Source organism: Peromyscus maniculatus, chromosome 8 (assembly GCF_049852395.1).
Source record: "Peromyscus maniculatus bairdii isolate BWxNUB_F1_BW_parent chromosome 8, HU_Pman_BW_mat_3.1, whole genome shotgun sequence".
NCBI classification, from domain to species: domain Eukaryota; kingdom Metazoa; phylum Chordata; class Mammalia; order Rodentia; family Cricetidae; genus Peromyscus; species Peromyscus maniculatus.
This window is the reverse complement of record NC_134859.1, coordinates 93048417-93071396: the sequence shown is the minus strand read 5'-3', so window position 1 is coordinate 93071396 and position 22980 is coordinate 93048417. Positions and strand designations below refer to the sequence as shown.

The 22980-nt window shown below is 39.2% G+C and overlaps 1 protein-coding gene across 24 annotated transcripts in view; it reads right to left on the bottom strand.

Moving 5' to 3' along the window:
• Tanc2 (tetratricopeptide repeat, ankyrin repeat and coiled-coil containing 2) overlaps nucleotides 1–22980 on the bottom strand; it is a 338567-nt gene that overhangs the window by 29210 nt on the left and 286377 nt on the right. For all 24 annotated transcript variants that reach the window (XM_076577705.1, XM_076577713.1, XM_076577710.1 and 21 more), the window contains 5 exons: nucleotides 21245–21353; nucleotides 9127–9249; nucleotides 8391–8627; nucleotides 2624–2809; nucleotides 438–531 (listed from right to left, as the gene is read on the bottom strand). In XM_076577705.1, the coding sequence (XP_076433820.1) occupies nucleotides 438–531; nucleotides 2624–2809; nucleotides 8391–8627; nucleotides 9127–9249; nucleotides 21245–21353 (749 nt within the window). The remainder of the gene's footprint in view (nucleotides 1–437; nucleotides 532–2623; nucleotides 2810–8390; nucleotides 8628–9126; nucleotides 9250–21244; nucleotides 21354–22980) is intronic.

The following is a 22980-nucleotide window of genomic DNA, read 5'->3' as shown; positions in this document are numbered from 1 at the left end:
AACATTCACTACCTGCATCAATCACAAGGAAGAGGCTACTGCTGGTGAGGCCAGGCCCACACGATAAAGAAAATGCTTCACTCGACATCAGAGATTGCATTAGATCAGTTGGCATCTAGCTAGCAACTTTAGTCACAAGGTAAAGTCTGAAAGGTCACAATTATCTTCTGTTTTGTTTATCATATTGTAAGGAAAGTTTATCGTTTAAAGATAGTTGGAAACAAGAGTGGTGATTCTTTTAAAAAAGAGCTAAAGGAAAGTGGGCTGAAAGAGGAAAATTGACTAACTTTTCACTTGGGCTGACCTGGTCTCCAACACAAAAGTCTTAAGACAGAGTGCTGAAGTATGCCAGACTCAAAATAATGGTATGAGAGACCCAGAAAGTCTGCATGAGCACAACAACACACCACTAAGACAGCAATGTCCAAGACAAGTACCTGTCTCTCCCCAGAGACTGTCAAAACTGTTGATCTGTGCTCGCTCCACTTCCTCTTCATCTTTTTCTGGAAGATCAAGTAGGTAGGAGACAATCTGAAACAAGAAGTCATGTCAGCTCACACTGAGGTGAAAAGCTATGCTGTTGGCACTAATCTGGGAGCTTTGGAAGACAATCCTCTAAGCATTTCTTACATACAAAAGAAATCAGTATTGATTGCCTCACCAAAGAAACTCCAAACCGTTCTGATGGAAAGCTGTCCTATCAGATATAGTTTACATGTTTTTCTTTAACATAATCCATATATCATGTGATTTAAAAATTATATATATACTTTTTTGTTTTTTGAGACAGGGTTTCTCTGTGTAGCTTTGGAGCCTGTCCTGGAACTCACTCTGTAGCTCAGGCTGGCCTTGAACTCACAGAGATCTGCCTGCCTCTGTCTCCCAAGTGTTGGGATTAAAGGCATGAGACACCATCACCCAGCTAAATTACATATTCTTATTTAAGCTAATGACAATAAAAACCCAGGAAAGAAATATGGAGAAAATTGAGGCCTCCATCTCTTTAAAGGGATTGTTTTCTCTTTTCCTCTCAGAAGTATGAGGGCTCTCTGGGAGGTGGGAGGGAGAATGACTGACTGCAAACCACCAAGAAAAGTGACAGCTGTTTCCAGGAACCTGACTGTACCGAGAGTTAAAGACTTTCCATAGACAACAGACAAATCTCAGCTTTGCTTTGTATTTCCTTGGAGACAGCCCAAGCCAGCTGAGAGGGCTGCTGCTTCACTGGAACATCCCTTGCAGTGGATGGGCTGGGGAGTAGTGGCCATGAGAACTGATTCTAAAATTTTCAGACATTTTACAAGTTGATTGTTAAACAAAGCCAGTCATTTATTAAAAATCGAGTAACAAATAAATTGTATGAAAATGAAGAATAAAATACCTAAACTCGGGCTGGAGACATAGCTCACTGGTAAGAGTGCTTTCCTAGAATGAGTGAGATCCTGAATTTGATCCCAACACCACAAACAAACAAACAAGCCCCTCAACTCTGAAACTTTCTCAATTATTTAACTATATCCTATTATTATCATCTGCAATATTAAAGTTATTTATATTTACTGTATACGTATGGTGGAAACATTGTCACCACGTGCAACTGTGCATTCTTCCCACCTTCATGCTCAGTGACGTAACACTGGCAGTTTAAAGTCAGCCATGGTGGGAATAGTTACAAACTTTATAAATCAATGTTTGGTTTAGAGCTAAACCTGAAATATGTTTCAGTTTAATCAGCAGAGTTTACATTAAGGTGAGAGACAGTTTAACAGTAAATCAAATATCAGATTTAATGGCAACAAAATTATTGGGACAAAGAGGGAATTAGATGAAACTCTATTTGAAACATCATAGTTAGGTTACAACCATAGGTTAGTTAGTTAGATTCCAATTTGGTCAAAGCCAATATTTAGTTAACCATTCAATTGAGAACACTGTTTATTAAACCACGTGTAATCCATTCTTTAGATTGGTAAAATTTATAATAACTTAAGCATGTATGTACCTGCTCCCTGGGTATACTCTTCTCCTTTCCTCATGGTCCGTTATTTAACATTTCACAGAATACTACCAATTCCATGTATTTGCCACAGTTACTAATAATGTAGAAAATACCATCTGTATGGTGTCAATTATTTACAGAGAATCCTTCATACAGCCTTGTAAAAAGGTTTCAGTAACTTTACTTTATGGATGAAAAACTAGGGTTCTAAGACATTAAAAAAACTGTAAGATCTAGGATCAAAACAGATCTTTCTGAGGTTCTGTGGGTTACGTATACTTCCTGTCCAACAATGTCTGACCATATGTCCACAAATCAGTAACCCCTCTGTGTCTTGGTGCCATTCTCTGCTAAATAGTGGTGAAAGTATGGGAGGAGCTGTGTGAGATAATTTCCAAACTCCTCTCTGACTCTCATGTTTGTTCCGCACACATAATTCTAGGTACCATGGTATCTGAGTAGTGCTTTGTGGAGTTTAATCCCCTTATTCTTCACAATAGTGATTAAAAGCTTTGCACCAATTTGGTTGGCATTTTTGTAGTATGCAAGTTTTCCCCCTATAGTTTCCTAGGTCCTTCAATACATAACTTGGGGGAAAAAAAAAATCCCATCGCCTTTTCTTACCTCAGTGTAGCCCATGCTGGCTGCAGCAATGAGGGCCTGCTGGATGGCATGGCTCTTCTTAAACACTCCTTGCTGCTGGCCTGCCATTGTCCAGTCACACTGAATCAGAAACTTGACAACCTCTAGATGACCCCGCAGAGCAGCATGAACCAAAGCACACTGTCCATTCTTATCCAAGTGATCTACCTAAGGGAAGAGAACAGAGACCTGTATGAACAAAGATTGGTGGCTGCATTCTAACCTAGTCATACTGGCCTAGTGCAGCATGTGTCTACATCATCCTTTCCCACTCTCTGAACTTAGAGGAGGATACTTTCTATTCAGGCTAGATCATAAATGATCTCCAAATACCCTGGGCAACCCTCTGTGGAGAACTTCTTTCCCCAGAAAATGAGGTAAGGTTTTTGTTTCCACATTAAAAGAAAACTAAAACAGAACCCTCAGGTGAAGCTGAGGTAGTTCTCTTTGCTCTTAAATAGTTCTTTTCAGACCAAGACTCAAGAGACCTATGGCTCTACTGGCACAAAAAATTGTCCATGTTGTTCCAAAGAAGAAATATCCCATGTCATGAATCACTCAATGACTACTGAACTTTGGCAGAAACAATTTCTTCTTCCAGTAGGAGGGAGGGAGGAATGTCAAAGATCTGGCCTAAATGGCTAGAAGCACTTGTAGCTTTACTCTAGATTAAGCTCCAAAAGCAGTTCAGTGTTGGTTCAAAGTTTAGGTTGAAAGATTGATTATGATCCACCTACCAGAAGGTCCTTAGACAGAAGTTTCCAGTCAGAATGTGGTTATCTGTCTAGGACACTTAGAACATCTGAACCTAAGTTTTGTTTTGCTACCACCCTGTAACCTACATGATAACTTAATGCTAATATATGCAAGCATCATACAGGATAAAAAGGTGGAAAAGTAATAAATTCTGCTATCAAGATTTTCAAATAAGAGAGGGGGAGAAGTGACCAAGCCTGTCTTAAAATATATATATATATATATATATATATATATATATATATATATATATATATATATATAATAAATTAAATAAGGAAAGTCAAAGCACAAAGACTTACTATGATTTGGTGTGTTGTATGAACATTTGTGTGCATGCACATGTGAATGGTGGATGTTTGCCTTAATTGCTCTCTACCTTATTTTTTTGAGACAGGGTCTCTCACAAAACCTCGAGCTCACTGTTTCCGTTTGGCTGACTGGACAGTAAGCCATTGCGATATCCCTGCCTCTGCCTCCCACCAGTGATGGAGTTACAGATGTGAGTCACTGCCTCCAGCTTTTATATGGACACCAGGATTTGAACTCAGATTCTCATGCTTATGAAGCAAGCATTTTACTGACTAAGCCATTTCCCCAGCCTGCTAAAATCAATCCTGAGTACAGTCAGGACGATATGGTAGGAAGTCTTTCTCAACTGGCTGAAATAGGAACTGATTGCCTTATTCTAGGTTTTTATGGTAGGCACCTGAAAGAAGAACTTTATAAGATTGGAAGCATGGATACTTTTCAATGCCAGACCAAGTAATCCAGATTTTAATCATCAGGTAGTTTTCATGTTCAGAACTGAATCTGTAAAACCTAAGGGATGAATGAGATTCTCACTCCCTTAGTAGAAGGCTGATTCCAGGGCTGGTATGTAACGGGAAAAGAAGAGGCTGGAACATTTTGTGGTGCAAAAGAAAAGTTGTTCTAAAAAAATATTAGAAACCAATTTGAACTAATGGCCGATTCTGGGACAATCTGACACTCTAACAAAATTAATAATAATAATAATAATGAATAATGATAATGAATTGCAGACTATAGAATAAAATAAACATCCATGAATCCACATATACATATACATAATGAGTGACACAAATACATAATGAGTAAGTATTGGATAAATACACGGGGGAGTAGGGACAAGGCCTCACTACGTATGTAAAGCTGCCTCTGAGCTCATGAGCTTCTGTTTCAGTTCCCCGAGTTCTGGGATTCACAAGCACAGTTTGAGACAGCTCTTCTTTACAATGGAATTGCTCTCAATAAATAAGTCAAGAGTGGAAATAGAAAATCACCCTTTAAACAGGCATCATGGCCATAACCTCTCTCAGTAAAAATCAAGAACTGATCTTAACACAAGTAAACAAAAGTGTGAGGTGCAACAACCAATTTGTTTATCAGGTCTCAAATCATCTCCTTGAAAGAGATTTTTCTTATTACAAAGGGAAAAACATACTTTCAGAGTTACTACTTGGAAGACACTACCCATAACCAAGTGATAAGAGTAATCATCTTATAATAAGATATATGGACATCATGTACCTCACATACACATTTCAATTAAGAGATGGAGATCACCCCTTGCGATCCTTTCACCAAATGAATAAATGGAAATATAATGAAATATCTAAATTGAAACTTTCTACAAAACAACTGATCAGAATTCTTCAAAAATTTCAAATCATAAAAGACAATGAAGAACCAAGAAGTCTCCTAGACCAGAGGAGGACTGAATGGAATGAAATGTATTAAACAAAATGCAGATCACTTACTGCAGTGAGAAAAGGGCCTTAGTGGGTCAGATGGAGAAATTTCAGGAAGGTTTATTTATGGGTTGACTAATCATATTGTATCAATATTAATTTCTTAGTTTTGATACTGTTATTACTGTTATCACTTAAACTGTTAACATCAATGAAAAGCTGGATATAAGATGTATGAGAATTCTCGATTTTTGCAAGTCTAAATTTTTTCAAAATAAAAGATTTCAAGAAATTAAGGAGCTGGACATAGTGGCATATGCCTTCAATCCTACCACTTGGGAGGTAGAGGCAGATCTCTGTGAGTTTGTGGCCAGCCTGGTCTACATAGTGAATTCCAGGACAGTCAGGGAGGGCTACATAGAGAGACACTATCTCAAACGAAACAAAACAAACACAGAAAAAAAAGAAAAATTAAAGGGTGCTGTCTAGTAGGTCAAATCATAATGACAGAAGAGGACAAGAGCACTAGCTGGGATACAGATGAACGGTGCCCAGGCATTTTCAAGATAAAACTGAACAGAGTTGGCTACTCAATGATTTGGTAAAGGCAAAAGAGACACAAATATCAAAGGGTCTTCAGCATTAGCAAATTTTAAAAGCAGGAAGAGAAAGTCATGCAGTAAAGACAGTGAGTTATTTTGGAAGGTTAATGTGAGGTGCCAGTGAGGCATCTGGGTATAACTGTCACGAAGGCTGCCAGGAATGTGAGTCAGAGCTCAAAGTTTCTTCTCAGGAATTAGCATCCTGGGGTCAAGAATCACTCAGATGTGAGTATAAGAACCAGAAGGCAGTTGTCTTTTACTCCAAAGCCTATGATTTTAATGTTGAGAGAGTATGAGGACAAAGACCAGAAGGCGGAATCTCAGTGAATTTATATCAGGAGAAAGAGAATAAAGAGAGAGGAGCAGCCACAGAGGCGGGAGAACTTGGACAAGAGCAGAAGCTGAACATTTCCACATCGCAGGGAGGCTCAGGGATGGGAAGGGCAAGAACTACATTTCTGGTGACTGGCAAAGTAGTTCATAACTTTGGGAGAATCTTAGTTGAGTGATGGAAAGTTAGAGTTCTCTCTCCTTTCTTTCTAGCACTCTTTATTAGGTATTCTATGAGATTTAGACCACTTTATCCCTTAATCTCCACAATCTGTGAATTGTTTTAATATATGGAAAAAGTGAGATTAAGGAAGGTAAGATAATATGCTTAGATCCTACAGGAAGGAAGTGTGGACTCAGTTGTGAATTTAAACAATTATGTTTGATTTTAAAGCTTATGATTTTAATAACCCAATTTGTTTATCACTCATGGAAGCTGATTACAAGTGGTTAGGGAGTAGTGAGGAAGCGGAAGTAACTCTTAGGACAGATCTAAGGGGTGCAGAAAGGAAGGGGAGAGGTGAGCTGTAGCTTCTGGTTAGCAGCTGAGAGGAGTTTCTTTTTAAGGTAGGGAGACACTTCTGGTTTATAGATATTGAGAAAAAGGTAATGTGAATTAAGAAAAGAAATGACATAACAGGGAGAAAAAAGAGCAGCATGCCAGGACCAAGCACAGGCAGAGGCAAGTGTTGAGAGGAACCAAGTACTTCCTTGTTAGGCAAGAGCACAGGCCAGTGTAGGAAAGAACTTGTGGCGGATGTTCGCAGAGACAGACAGACCCTTCCTTCCTCCATTTTTCTTTTTTTAATTGAGGGCCTTCCTATATATTCCAACTGATTTTGAACTTTTGATTCTCTTGTCTCAGTCTCCCAAGTCCTGGGGTTACACCACCACACCTTGTTTTTAACTTAATCTTTCTAATACTAAACACGGAAGAGGTGACAGGATTTTGAAAAAGAGAGTGAACAGTGTAACCATTCGCTCTAGGAGAACAATGAAAAACAAGTAAAACAATGGCACAGACAGAGAAGATTCATGGACCTAGCTAGGATGTGAATTTATATCAAGAGTGACATCAGGACCAGATATTCTCTCTAGAGCATCCATTCAAACAAAGGGGACATTGTTACGGGTGGGTAATCTGTGTCACAGTAACATCTAAGATTCTGTGACTTCATTGAGAACCCCAGGTTTCTTTTCCCAAAGAAGTCTCAGAAATTTCACTTTCTTCCCTGGTGACAGCACTGAACATCTCAAAATGAGGTCACACATATCACTGAGGTGTTACTGGGAAACCACCAACATTCTTAAGTTTTCATGACAATCAAAATACCACAAGGCTACAATTTTCCTTGGTGGCCTACATTTATGAAGCCAGTGGTTTTCTTTTACCAGTATTTTGAAACTGAATTCTTCTATATCAGTGGCTTGGAAAATATTATAAAGAAAACATTTTGGGGACTGAGGTGATGACTCACTGGGAAGAATGCTTGCTTTGTAAGCATGAGAGCCTGAGCTTGATCCCCAGCACCCACATGAAAGCAGGCCATGGCTGTGTACCTGCAATACCGATGTTAGTGGGTAGAGACAGGAGGATCCTGGGAGCTCATTAGCTAGCCAGCCTAGTTGAAAAGTGAAGCTTCTGTTCAATGAAGGATTCTTTCTTAAGACAATAAGGTAGAAAATGACAGGAGGAAGACACCAGTGTTCTGCTCTGGTCTCCATATGTATGCACCTGTGTGTGTGCATGCACCTAAACATTCATGCATATATTCCCTCATACCACATAAAAAACAGTAACATACTTTGGGAATGTTTTCAGAGAACTGAAATGTGCTAATGAACATTTTGGGTGCCCTTGGCTAGGCTGTGGATCTTTTCTCCAAATCTTTAGGATGGTGGTTTTCAAGGATCTTTCACATCTCTACACCTAAAGTTTCTTTCTCTATATAAAAGCCTTCGGGTCTGCAGGCACTGATCAGTTCAGACCTCCCACTGCAGGCTCTCTGCCCCTTGCTTCTCTTCTGTATTTTTGTTAGAAAGGGGATTCTTCTGTGATCAATAGATACCTCCTGGGCTGTTAGGTAGGAATTTTTGTGGTTGCTGATAAATGTTGTTTTACAAGTCCTTCTCAAAGATTTTAAAACTATGTCCTGATGTAATATGTATTGGAAAGGCCATGAGGACAAACAATGGGACATGAGCTCAGTGAACCCTCCCTTTGATCTGCTCCATACCAGGGTCGGGTACACCTAGACTGCTGAGGTAACAAATGAGTTAAGAAGACTACACTGGGAGGAAAGGAAAAGAGAAGAGAAGAGAAGCAGCAGCAGAGTGGGCAGCTGTTACCTTGGCCCGTTTCTTGCACAGCAGCACCACGATGCTCAGGAACCCTGCTGCTGCAGCATAACCCAGAGGGGTCAGGCCACTCTCAGAAGAGGCATCCACGTTGGCCCCAAATTCCAAAAGCAGGGCCACCATTTCTGTGTAGCCAAGGTGAGACTGGACACATAGGATGGGGGCATTATTTAAAACCTCTGTCCGGTAATTAATATTGGCACCTCCCAAAATCAGCAGTCTGCTGACCTAGAAACAGAAACAATAATCAGACATCAGTCATAATTTTTTAATCATTTTTAAATTAAATCACTTGAGACTCTACAGTAGTGTTCAGTAGCATTTAGGAGCCATCTTTTTTATTCTTTATTTGTTCCCTTTTGACTATTTTGTTTTGGAAAATAATGTAAAACATCTCCTTTATATAAACTGCTCATTGGCTAGAATGAGAGCTCACATACTGAGCGCTGAATATTGGCTCACTTAAGCGAATTCTTGATTTTAAGAGTTCCTCCCCAAATAGAGGCTACCTGAGATCAATTTACCCTTCAGAACCAAGTATCAGTTGGCTATATAACAGCCTTAGTCCTCAGTTACCAGAATAAAACATAGCAATTTAAAATACATTACAACTACTAAAAGAGTATTCATTGTAAACAGTCAGAGATCAACTAAATGGCTACTTGATACCCTTCTAGCTATATTTTCCAGTCAATTCTTCAATCTATTTGCAGTTTCTTTGTGTTACCTTTATATTTGGAGTGTAGAGATTTCGTAAAGAGGCCAATGCCATGGAAAGGCCTTCTGTACTATAGGAGATCCAGAGACCTTGGAGGATGGAGGATGATACACCGACTTTTTTACTCAAACCCTGAAAAAGAAATATAGAGACAATAATATGGAGACAAAAAAATTATTAATAAAAATAATTTTTGTGAGACAAGGTCTCTTTATGTAGTAGTCCTGGCTGTCATGGAACTCGTTTTGTAGACCAGACTGATTTCAAATTCACAGAGATCCACCTGCCTCTGCCTCTCAAGTGCTGGGATTAAAGGTGTGCACCACCACTTTCAGTGAGATAATTACATTATTAACCCAGTTAAAAAGTATCATCAGTTGTGAGTGAGTAAGTGGCCCTTAGGTTTTTGGTAGCAATGAATGAGTGTAGAATCCCATTTTAACAATGTTCATACACTGCAAAGCTGGTAGGGACAAAGACTAGTTTTAGAGAAACAAATTAACTTAAGTTGTCTCCAGTAGTATATGACTTAACATCTTTTTTTTGCTCTATATCTGAATATAATTTATTTTCCTATTAGCTTCCTTAAGTAACTTAAATCACTAAGATAATACTGTGGCAGAGATAATTTTTTATTAACTTATTTATTTTTGTTTTATGTGCATTGGTGTTGCCTGCATATATGTCTGTGTGAGGATCATGGATCTGCGGGAACTGGAGTGACAGACAGTTGTGAGCTGCCATGTGGGTGCTGGGAATTGAACCTGGGTCCTCTGGAAGAGCAGCCAGTGCTCTTAACCACTGAGCCATCTCTCTAGCCCCGGCAGAGATAATTTTATCCTTGATTTTCATTTCATTTTCTTCCTGGACATTTGGGAAAATTATAGTTACTAGCCTCCTTTGCAGCTAGGTGGATCACATGACTCAACTCTGGCTAAAAAAAAATCTAGGCCTTAGAAAAATGTCTTGTTTAGGCTGGCTCCCAACCCCACTGTGTGCTTCTGCAGACTTTCTACTGTTTCTCTTACAGTAGATGCAGAGGATCCAATGGAGAATTTTGAAGCCTAAGGTGATTTCAGAACTATTACACAGAAGGAAACTGCACAAGTGATCTGCACTAGACTACAGTGTAAGAGAGAAATGAATAATTGTCTTTAAATTGCCCAGTGGCTAGACACTTTCCACCAAGCATCTTGCTCTTCTGCCAAAATATGGGTGAATTAAACAGAAAATCTCAAGGGAAGGAAAATAGTAGCAATAAAATTTGGGAGCTTGCATGCCTTTAATTCTAGCACTCGGGAAGCAGAGGCAGGTGGATCTCTGAGTTGGAGGCCAGCTTGGTCTACAGAGTGAATTCCAGGACAGGGCTACAGAGAATGCCTGTCTTGGACCAAAAAAAAAAAAAAAAAAGAAAAAATTGGGGGGCGGGGGGCTAAGTGTTCTGGGGAAGAATGTTTTTAAAAAAATGTATGTTACTTCTGCTTGCTTTGCCCCTTAAAATGTAAACTGTTCTATTCATTTGATATACTACAGAAGGAACATTTACAAAGAAATACTTGTTGCTTATGGATATAAGTTTATCTAGCAAAATATCAAGTCACAGTGGGTATGCCTTTCCATAGAAGGCAGAGACTCTTATTTTCCAGAGGGAATTCTTCTAGAGAAAAGGTGCAAAGACAAATAATGAATGCCATGGGAAGCTGGACCTGTGAACATTGTCAAAGGCTTTTCTGGCAAAGGTGTCTTTTTTCTTTCTGTAGGGATAATGTGATGGCATAAAAATTACGTGTGTGTGTGTGTGTGTGTGTGTGTGTGTGTGTGTGTATAAACACTCCCACTCACACACACATATATCTTAAGGAACAGTTTATGAGTATACTGCATGAGGGGAGTGGGTAGGGCAATAGCTAAAGTACTGCCTACAGCTGAAATAAACATTTAGATTTTAATTTTTATTTCTTATGGTATGGTGGCTTCCAGCACTCAGGAAGATTAGACAGGAATATTTAAGGCTTGCTTGGGCTACACAGTAAAACTGTCTCAATTAAAAAAGAAACAAAAATCAAATTGGGTTATTTATTTTTAATTAATTTTTTAAATGTAAAAGTTTAAATGTGCTTTGATAATTTTATACAGTACTGTATTTATATCATTTCCAAACCTCTCCCCATTCTAATTCTTCCCATGCCCATCACTCCAAGTTCATGACTTCTATAGTTACACACACATACACAAGCACACTCATGCTCTACTGAGACCATTTAGGGTTGCTCCTATCTATGTGTGTTTAGGGTTGACCACTTGCATGCATAATTTATGAGGAAGTTCATTTCTGAAGAAGACTGGTTTCCACTCTCTCAACAGCCACTGACTGCTTCATCTGTATGTGGGGCCTTCTAAAATTTTCCTTGTTCAAATTGGCACGTTGACTGGTGTTGCCACTTTGCAGGTCATGTTTAGGCAACCAAATTCATGGGTGCAACGTTCCTATCATGTCCAGAAGACATTATCTAACAGCAGGCATCCTGGCTCTTTGGCTCTTAGAATCTTTCTGTCCCCTTTTCTGCAATGTCTTATAAGTGGATTTTTTTTTCTTTTTGAGACAGGGTCTCATTCATGTTTTCCATGCTGCCTAATTCATTGCACAGCAGGGATAACCCTAAAATTCTGATCCTCCTGTCTTTTATCGACCTAATCTGGGGAGAGGAAGATCAAGGAATGAGAGAGGATGTCAGAGACCAGGGACCAGCCACCCAGCCACCCAGCCACATAGCAAGCCATGGAGGAAGAAGTAAAGAAAGATATGCAGAAATAGAGAAAGATAAAAGCCTGGAGGCAAAAGATAGCTGGGGGTAATCTAAGTTAAGAAAAGCTGACTAGAAATAAGCCAAGCTAAGGCTGGGCATCTATAAGAACAAATAAGCCTCCATGTGATTTATTTGGGAGCTGGTTGGTGGGTCCCCCAAAGAGTAAACAGTAAAAAACAACTAACAATCAAGTGATGGGATTACAGGCATACAACCCTCATACTTGGTTTATTATATGTTGCACTGAACCCAGGGCTTTGTGCATGCTAGGCAAACACTCTATTGGTCATATCCCTAACCTGGATTAAAAGAGAAAAAAGTGCCTTTAATGACATGACTTTGTCAAAGTGGCTGCCTGTGTCTAAATATTCTCAACATGAAACACACAGCTGGACAAAATGAGGAACAAGGATGCTAATCACTTCCACCCATCCTCTTGTTTCATCCTATCTTGATTGCAGAGAAAGGACAAGAGGATGAACCCTAAGAGCTGGTCAAATCTTGGTAGGGAGGACCGGTGGAATCTCAGCAACACAATGCCTCTGGGAGGATGAAACAATCTAGTTTAAAGCCCTCACATTATAAGGAAATTATTGCTCCTTTAATCCTCTTCCACTATTTAAAAATGGCTAATTAATTTACAAATTTTCCATATTGTTTACAGCCTTGAGGAGTTCTGTTCTGAATCTTTACACTAGAGTCGTCATCTAGTTGCCAAAAATTAGTCACACTAAAGGAGGAAGGGTAGACAACAGCATCTAATCGGTCATTTTTTAGAACTTCTTTTAATTTGTGCTAAAAACAAGGATATCAAATTCTTATTTGGCTAATTAGTTAATATGCAAACACACCTAAAATTATGAAGCAAGCCTATCACTAAGTTATGATTGCTTGTTTTGACACATGAGATCAAATATTTTAGAGTTCTTTTTCAAATAATTCCAAAGCTCCTCAGTCAGGCTTAAGAGTTCAGTTATAGGGTTCATCTTCACTGCAGAGCCTAGAAAATCAGGAAATATAGCTCCAACTCCCCATTTGGGCCTCAGTTTCTTCATTTAGAATATGTATGGGCTTCACCAAGACCTTTGAGGAATGATATAGTACATTAACAACTTGGTAGAAAAATCACCATAAAGTATCAGTATCAATAGAAACATTTAGCAGTGAGGCCCCACCCCATCTTACACATTGTAGGCGAGGAAAAAGAAAGGGAATATAACATTTACTCAGCATCTAATGTGTCAAGTTCTGTATTTAGAACCTTCCATGCATTAGCTCCCTCAGCTGACTTCACTCTGCACAACGCTGCCTGGGAGACAGAATTTACTATTTTAGCAGAGGAAACTACCTAGAAATGATTAAGTAATTTGCTCAAAGCCACAAAGTTACTGGAGCTGCAATTAGAAGACAAGTCTTTTTATTTTTTAAAGACTTATTTATGTATAGTGTTCTGCCTGCATGTATGCCTGCAGGCCAGTAGAAGGCACCAGATTTCATTACAGATGGCTGTGAGCTACCATGTATGTGGTTGCTGGAAATTGAAATCAGGAACTCTGGAAGAGCAGCCAGTGCTCTTAACTGCTGAGCCATCTCTCCAGCCCCATTTTTATTTTAAAAAAACTCTAAAGTTTGGGGTTGGAGAGATGTCTCAGCAGTTAAGAGTACTGACTGCTCTTCCAGGGAACCCAGGTTCAACTCCCAGCACCCACATGGCAGCCAACAACTGTCTGTAACTACAAGATCTGACACTCTCACACAGATAGCTATATATGCAGGCAAAACACCAATGCACATAAAACAAACAAACAAGCAAAACAAAACTCTAAAGTTCATGTTCTGTCTACTACACCAAGATTACTAAAAAGTTCACAGTACCTGATTCAGGATGTTACTTCTGAATTCTCAGCTGGAAAAGTAGCAACTACAATAGACAAAGCAGTTGATTGCTGGCTCTTTCCTTTACTATAATTCCAAATCATTCTACAGTTGGCCCTCTGTTTCATCCCAGACAATGCCATTTACTCCTATGGCTTCATTTATTTTTATGATTTCATCTGGGCATTATATGCTTCTTGTAAAGAATAATTAAAAAAATCAAACTCAATGGTTTAATTTTTTTTTTTTAGTGACTCACAAGTTAGGTTGGTGAGTCATTTAACCTTGTTAAGAGCTAGAGGGAAAAGAAATGGAAAGGCTGGGTCCACATGGCGGTAGACAGGCGATGTCTCAGCACTTCAGAGAAAGAGGCAGGAGGATCACTGTAAAATTGAAGCCAGTCTGGTCTATATGTGAGTCTCAGGCCAAAAAGGGCTACACAGTGAGATCCTGTCTCAAACAAAAATAACCAACAAAACAAAAACAAAAGAAAAAGACAAAAAGATAACAGAAAAGGCAAGACCAGACAGTGGTGGAAGGATTACAGAGCAGCACTGGGAGTCCTAGTGCAGGTGGAGTAAACACACAAGAAAGAAATCTAAGATATAGAAGCAGAGTCTAGACCTGGAATATTAGCTCTACCTGTACTATAGACTTTTGATTTCTTCTGGTTGATGAAGTTGACTCTTTGCCCCTTTGAGATACAAGGAAAGTTTCAGTTAAAACTCAGCAAAGATAACAGAGTAAATGTAATTTTATTACCAGCCAGCATGTAGCAAAAAATAACTCAATTACTTAATCTTTTTGAATATTTCAAGAAAACATGAAAAAACAAGAGCAATCTCTTCTCCTAAGAACCATCTTATGCATGATTCAAACTCATCTAACTTTGGGACTGAGCTAGTGACTTTCTTAGAAGTTTATTATTTGTAAAATTTGTCATTAGCAACCCACTTACAGATGCACAGTTGTCTTTTTTAAAAAAATTATTTATTTTACATCCCAACCACAGTTTCCCCTCTCTCCTCTCCTCCCATTCCTTCCCTCCACCTTCTTTTTGCACCACCAACCCCACAATTCACTCCTCTGTTTCTGTTCAGAAAGGAAAAGGCTTTCATGGGTATCAACAAAGCATGGCACATCAAGTTGCCATACGACTAAGACTAAGCTCCTCCCCTTGTATTAGGGCCAGGCAAGGAAATCCAGTATGGGGAATAGGTTCCCAAGAGCCAGCCAAAGTGTTAGGCACAGCCCCTCTTCCCATTGCTAGGAGTTCCACAAGTGGACCAAGATACACATCTGCCACACATATGCAGAGGGCCTAGGTTGGTTCCATGTAGGCTCCCTGATTGCCGGTTCAGACTTTGTGAGCTCTTACGAGCCCAGGTTAGTTGTTTCTGTGGGTTTTCTTGTAATGTCCTTGACCCCTCTGGCTCCTACAATCCTTCCTCTCTCTTTTCAGTGGGATTCCCCAACATTATCATCATTATCATTTGACCATCACATACAGCCATGTTTGAGTGTAGTAAAGGGAAACTGGTCAGCAAAGGGGAAGTGCTCTTCCTTGCAGAAAAGGGACTGAAAAACCAAGGCCCGTGCGGCTTTTCATCTGTTGTTCTTGCAAATCAGGTTTTATTGTAATATAGCCATACTTATTTATTTCTGTAATGTCATACTGTTTTTTAGCTACAATGGCAGAGTTGTAGTGATAGTAAAATAGACTACAAAGCCATATGTAGTTATTTACAAAAACAGCCTGTGAACTATTGCTGTAAGAAGTGATGGGGTGATATTTTCATATGGAATTTATGCTTATTAAGTCTTATTTCATGAAGAATATTGGTAATTTTGATCCTAAAACCTCATATTTTATATATATATCTTTTATATTTAATATTTTTAACAATTTTGAGTTGTTACTATTTTATATATGAGAAAAGCGACAATAAGTGGTAAACTTTACTATTTATTTATTTGAGATGCTCTTCTCATCTAGACTCCTAAATTCTGGGATTACAGGTGTGAACCACCATGCTTTCCCTCAGTTTATACTTAAACTCATGCCATTTGTCCAAGGATTTTTCTTCTATTTACAAGTTTTCTCCCTGGCCAATATTTCTGTTCTAATAAGAAATGCTGTATGATTGACTAACCAAAGGAACATTTTAGAGGCAAGAATTCTGGAAGAAACTGCAAGGATACTCTAACATCCTCCCAGTGACTAGACTCAATCATATTAAAATACCCCAAGTTACAAACTGGATTGGAATATCTCTGGCCACAACTTTCATAATCATGCTTTCTTGTAGTTTGAAAAAAACCTAAAGTTGAGTACAGTGATGCTTGTCTATAATCCCACCATTTGAGAGGCAAAGGATGGAGGATGAGGAGTCCAAGGTAATCTTTTACTACAGGGAATTCTTGGGGCCAGTCTGGGTTACAGAAAACTCTGTCTCAAAAGGAAAAAGAATCCAAATGACAACTACAGGCTATAAGACAATTTTAAGTGATCAGTAATATGTCATTAGGAAATGCAAATCAAAACCACAACGAAGCCAGGTACGATGGCATGGGTCTGCAATTCCAGCTCGTGGGAGGTAGTGGCAGGAAGATCAGAAGTTCAAGGACAGTCTCAACTACATGGGGAGTTTAAAGTCAGCCTGACCTACATGAGACTTTATCTTAAAAACTAAACCATACCATACCACACAATGAAATACTACTTTGCATTCACTTTTGGATGAAACAAAAGACAGATGCTTTTTTCCCCTCTTTTGGTGCTGGGGACTGTGTTATACCACTAAGCACTATTTCCAGACTGGTATGAGGAAACTAGAACCCTCACACACTGCTGGTGGGACACTTTGGAAAACAGATCAATAATTCTTCAAAATGTCAAATCCAGTTACTATATGACCTAGAAATTCTGTTGCTTCTTGTTTTTGTTTCTTTTGAGATGTGGTCTTGCTATGTTACTCAGCCCAGCCCAAATTTGTGCCTTAGATCTCTGAGTACTGAGACTATATACACAATTCTACTTCTAGGTATATACTCAAGAGAACTGAAGACAAATCTGGGTGTGGTGGCTGCACACACACAAATCAGGGGCAGGAAAATTATGAATTTTTTGTATAGTATGGTTGTGTAGTAAGTTCCAGGCCAGCCAGGCCTAGAGAGTAGGAGAGAGATAGTAAGATTAAGTAAGATAAAGATGGCCAGATAAATAGATGATAGAGAACAGACTGTCCATATAAATCTGTACCTTATTATAAATGTACTAGATGTTACTGAGTTATAGATGTAATAAATGCCATGTTAAAGTAGCTAATTTTCTTTAAACAAATAGAACTTATTTGCTAATGTACTTAGCAATAAATAGTATTCACAGTATTCATTCATATTCATTTCAAAAGTGGAACGACTCAAGTATTTTAATAAATGAATAAATAAAATTACATATCCACAAATGGAATACTATTTTATAATAAAATGAATAAGGTACTGATCTATACTACAATATTAATAAACCATGAAAATATTATGTTAAGTGAAAGAAGACAGGGACAAGCGAACACATTATGTAGTACCATTTCTATGAAATGTTTTGAAAAGTCAAATTTACAAGGCAGAATGTAGAGTGAGAATTGACTTAAACTGGTAATGAGGCTTATGTTTTAGGGTAAATAAATATATTCAACGTTTGTTGTATGAATTCATGAAAAAGCTGATTGGCTGTGGCCTTGTGGGCCCCAGCTCAGGCCCAAGCTACACTCGGTCAGTTGTGGTGGTGCACGCCAGTTGGATTTACTGAAGGAGGCAGAGGCAGGAGGATCCCAAGTTTGAGGCCAACCTAGGAAAAGCTTCGGCTGGGGCCGAGCCACAAACAGCAGTGGGACCATGGAGGTAGCAGTGACTACTGCTCCACGTTGCCAGCTCCTTCTCATCATGTTGGTGACTGTGGTGATGCTGCTACCTGGGACGAAGGGTTTACTGCTGCTGGTTCAGAGAAGAATTGCCAGGACCATCACGTTACAAGAAAGCATCGGCAAAGGTCAGTTTGGAAAAGTTTGGCAAGACAAATGGTGGGGAGAAATTGCTGTGAAGATTTTCTGTTCTAGGGAAGAATGTTCATGGTTCCTAGAGACAGACATTTATCAGACTGTGATTGCTGCAAATCACAGAGGAGGAACAAACAAACAAACAAACAAACAAACAAACAAACAAAAAAGTCTGCAGTCAGCCATGACCACACCTAACAGTGACTTTGAAATCTTCAAAAAGATGACAGGACTCCACAATGATTATGGTAAAGCCATTAAGCTGATTAACACCACCAAAAGATCGACTTTGGACTACAAACTGCTTAGGACAATTTTGAGATGGCTAGCTGAGATGATCCAGCCTGACAGACTACTTGAACAAGGACTTGAAACAAGCCCTGCACTTTCTCATTATGCAGCGGCTGGGCAAATGAAATAGGACTTGACAATTAACCCAAAAATTTTCTTTTCAGGATCCCCTAAAGATGGAAGTAATTTTAAGAAAACACCCATATTCCCAAGAGCTGGGATGGGAGGTTTTTGGTTGTTTAATGAGTTATGGATATTGTTATTGTTTATGATGGTTGGTTACAAGTTGTTAATTGTTAATGGTCAGGAAAAAAGCTGAACATGGAGATTAGATTCAGAAGTTTTGTTTAAAAAAGGAAGAAAAAAGAGAAAAGAATATAGATATGAGATAGATCACTGAATCTATTCTGAGAAAAAAGATAAAGAATAATAGGATAAATGGGTAGATCACTGAATCTACACTAAAAAGAAAAAGAGGAAGATATAAAAATGACAAAAAGTGGATTACTGAATCTATTATGAAAAGAAAAATACTTTTAAAAAGGAATTACTTGTTTTAGATAAGTAATAAAAACTTTTTGTCTGAGTTTATCAAATGTTACTGGACTGGACATTGTTAACATATATAATGGAGTTTTTGTCTGAATCTGTCAAATGTTAATGGACTAGACATCCTTAATGTAATCTTGACTGTGTATATTGTATATACTTATTGGACATAATTTTTCTTGTATTATAAGCTTTTTTTAAATTTTAGACAAAAAGAGGGGAAATGTTCCCCAAAATATTGTGCATCCTAATAAACTTATCTGCGGTCAGAGACAGAACAGCTACTAGATACAAAGGCTAGAAAATGGTGGCACTCACACCTTTAATCCTAGCATTTCAGAGGTATCCCTCTGGATCTCTGTGAGTTCAAGGCCACATTGGAAACAGCCAAGCATGGTGACACACGCCTTTAATCCCAGAAAGCAAACTTTTAATCCCAGGGAGTGATGGTAGAAAGGAAAGATATATAAGGCATGAAGATCAGAAACAAGAAGCATTTGGCCTGGTTAAGCATTTGGCTGGTTAAGCTTTTAGGTTTTGAGCAGCACAGTTCAGCTGAGAGCCATTCTGGATGAGGACTCAGAGGCCTCCAATCTGAGGAAACAAGACCAGCTGAGGATCCGACGAGGTGAGGTAGCTGTGCCTTGTTCTGGTTCTCTGATCTTCCAGTTCACCCAAATACCTGGCTCAGGTTTGATTTTATTAATAAGAACTTCTAAGATTCCTGCTACAATAATGTTAGTGATAATGGCATAAATCTAAGTAAACTAAAACACCCCCCCCCCCACACACACTCATGCACACACACACACAACTGGTGACATTAAACCTCAAAAAGGTATCAAAACAAAAGAATTTAAAAGTCTTGATAGTCAGCCCAACATTCAGAATCGTAGGCCTTTACCCTTTTCTTATTCTAAAGGTCGTTAATGACATAAATACATTTTTCATGACCAATAAGGGAAATTTAAAACTCTAAATAAATATCAGTTGGACTATATGAATGTCACTGCTCAGGGTGGAACTGGTTATGGCCATGTCTATTTTTGACTCTGCATGCCCCTTAGCTGACAGGGACTAAGGACTTCAGTCTTAGAAGCTAGAGCCTCTCAACAGCCTCTGCAACACCAGGAACACCAGAGCCTAGTCTCCACTCTTTAGCTTGCAGCCATGTCATCACTATGCTGCACACCAGAGGATTTACAGCCTGAGTCACACGGAGAGCCATTCTTATCTCACACAAGCATGCTGTCTGCATCAACGTAAGATAAAACTGTGCTCATGACAGAAACATACAGTTTAAATGTAGGTTCCTATGTGCTAAGGCCACATTTGGTTAAATGAAGCTTCATATTTTTTCTCTATGAATGTGATGCTTATTTTATGGTGTACAAAGGCAAGCATCTTCTTCATCTTTAAATCTTATCCCTTGCAGACTGTCTTGTTAGAAGACTGACAGTTATCTCCTCTCTAACTGGAGGACAATTATTTTAGTGTTTATGGATGAAGGAGATACTTTACTTGGAACTGGAACCCTGTCTGCTGTATTAGTTGTACTTACTTGGTAGGTACCGTTCCTACCAAGTAAGGAACCGAATTAAGGCTATTTTGATACAACGATTTGTTAGACAGACAGTTATTAAAGTAAAGGACTTATCACAGTGGGTTTCACTTCTGTCCACTTGATAAACAAACTTCTCTGGCTGTGTGCTTACATACTGGGAAGAACTGATGAGGCTCTTGGAGAACTGTTAATCTTTACGTCTCTTGGGGGTTTGTCTGACCTAGAGAATTGTTTAGGATATTTACATTTTTCAATTCCAAGTCAGGGAAGAACTCTGAGAAGACTATAGGGATTAGAACTATCAGAATTCATGTATTCCTGGTTGGCTTTAAACTCTCAGTAGTACTCAGCCTTTGCCTCCCTTGCTGATTACTCACATGCACCACCATTTCTGCCTGAGGCTTTTATTTCTGCAGTGCTGGGGAAAGAACACAGGGCCTTCTGCATGCTAGGCAAGTGCTTTATATTTGAGCTACACCATGAGCCCACAGGGCTGGGACTGTCGAACACAGTAATCAATAGTGAACTGTGGACTAAAAATAAGAACTATTTCCTCCTGTGCTTCCATGTGGACTATAAATTCCTCAGAATTAGAAATTACATAAATGTATGTTTAGCTAAAATAAAAACCTTTGACTTACAACACAGCTGTCTTCAGGAGATGACAGGTCATATGTAGAATACATATAAGTGTGTGTATGTGCTCTTTATGTAAATGATATTGTGTATATATCCCCTAAAATGCCTAGGTAAATGGCCTATTAACCTACTCAACCTCTCTATGGGGAGGTATTTAACTTCTCTGTCAGAACAGGGTTAGCACTTTCTAAAGGCTGAGGGATGAACAGGACACATGATTCAGGAAATGGAACAAACTAATTTCAGAATGTAGAACTATATGGGAATAGGTTTCACTCCCTACATGTAGTGTTTAGGAAAGTCTGCTAGAGATGGAAAGAGAAAAGCCTCAGTTCTCTAATTACCTTAAAGATGTGTGCTTTGAGGATGTGATGTCCCAGTTCAATAGTCTGCTGTCGGTTTAGTTTTCCCTCTTGGCGGGAAAACCAGAAGGCAAGTAATGTGTGGCCACTCCTGCAAAGAAAGAGAGTCATTGAAAAATTTTAACCTCAGTTTTGCCTTGACTATTCAGGTCCAGTCACTTCTCCAATAAAACTAGGTACCATTAAGCTAGGATTCTGGGGAAAATATTTGTTACTAGGCAAGTAACATATTTGGATATCATTTCCAGTTGGCTTATTCCTATCCTTCAAACAGAAAACATTAAAAGATTTTTTATTTTCTGTTTTTGTCAGCAACTCCTCATCAGTACTAACAAACAGGTCAGTGCTCCTCAGACTCCCTGTACTCTTCATCAATACTAACAGGTCAGTGCTCCTCAGACTCCCTGTACTCTTCATCAATACTAACAGGTCAGTGCTCCTCAGACTCCCTGTACTCTTCATCAATAATAACAGGTCAGTGCTCCTCAGACTCCCTGTACTCTTCATCAATACTAACAGGTCAGTGCTCCTCAGACTCCCTGTACTCTTCATCAATACTAACAGGTCAGTGCTCCTCAGACTCTCCATATTCTGTTCTGTATTCTCACTCAACTAGGTCATCAGTCCTCAAGCAGCACTACCATCTAGAGCCTATGCATCTTTTTTCTATCTGGATTTTTCTTCTCACCCTAGGCCTCAGTTTTAGAGCCACCCATTTATTGGATTTCTCCATTTGGAGTGTCCCTTGGTACCAAAACTAAACATGGTCCAAAATAGATTGATGGCTTCTTCCTAGAACTCCTCCCTGACAGCGTCTGTCAAGCCGCAACCTTCTCCTTCCAGCTGAGTACAGTGGAATACTTTCTTTTTGAGGCCACCAGTAGAGATGTATGATCTTTAGTACAGTATTTACTATACTGTTGCATGCTTTCTCTTCCAGTAGACTGAAATCCCCTGTATCTCTCTGATAACAGACTTCTAATCTGTTCATGAACGTGAAAGGCCTTCTTCCAAACTCTTGGATATTGTCTTATCTGCTCAGCATGGCCAAAACTGTCTCCTCGGCCCAAACCACGTGATCCGCTGTCCTGAGGACAAAGCCAAAAGCAGGGCTAGGATAAAAAGTATTGGAAAAATTCAGCCTGAGCCCTGACTGTGTAGCATCCAAGCTGCTCTAATTTTGGGTTACTTTAAATAAAGCATTTTTTTTTTTTTTGCTGTTTAATCCATTTATATTGGAATCTTCTGTTCTGTTCCAGCTCAAAGTATCCTAACGATAATCTTTTAGTGTTAATCTCACACACACACACACACACACACACACACACACACACACACACACACGCCACCCAATTATTTGTGATGCTGAATAGCAAGCCAGGGCTAACATTTTACCGAGCTGCATTGCATTCCTTGCTCAATGATCTCTTTCTTTTTTTTTTTTTTTTTTGGTTTTTCGAGACAGGGTTTCTCTGTGTAGCTTTGCGCCTTTCCTGGAGCTCACTTGGTAGCCCAGGCTGGCCTCGAACTCACAGAGATCCGCCTGGCTCTGCCTCCCGAGTGCTGGGATTAAAGGCGTGCGCCACCACCGCCCGGCGATCTCTTTCTTTTGATACAGGTCTCATGCTACATGATGCTACTTAGGCCTCCAAACCCATTTTTAATTTTCGAAACTACAGTTCTGTATGTATGCGTGTATGCATGTGGAGGCCATAGAA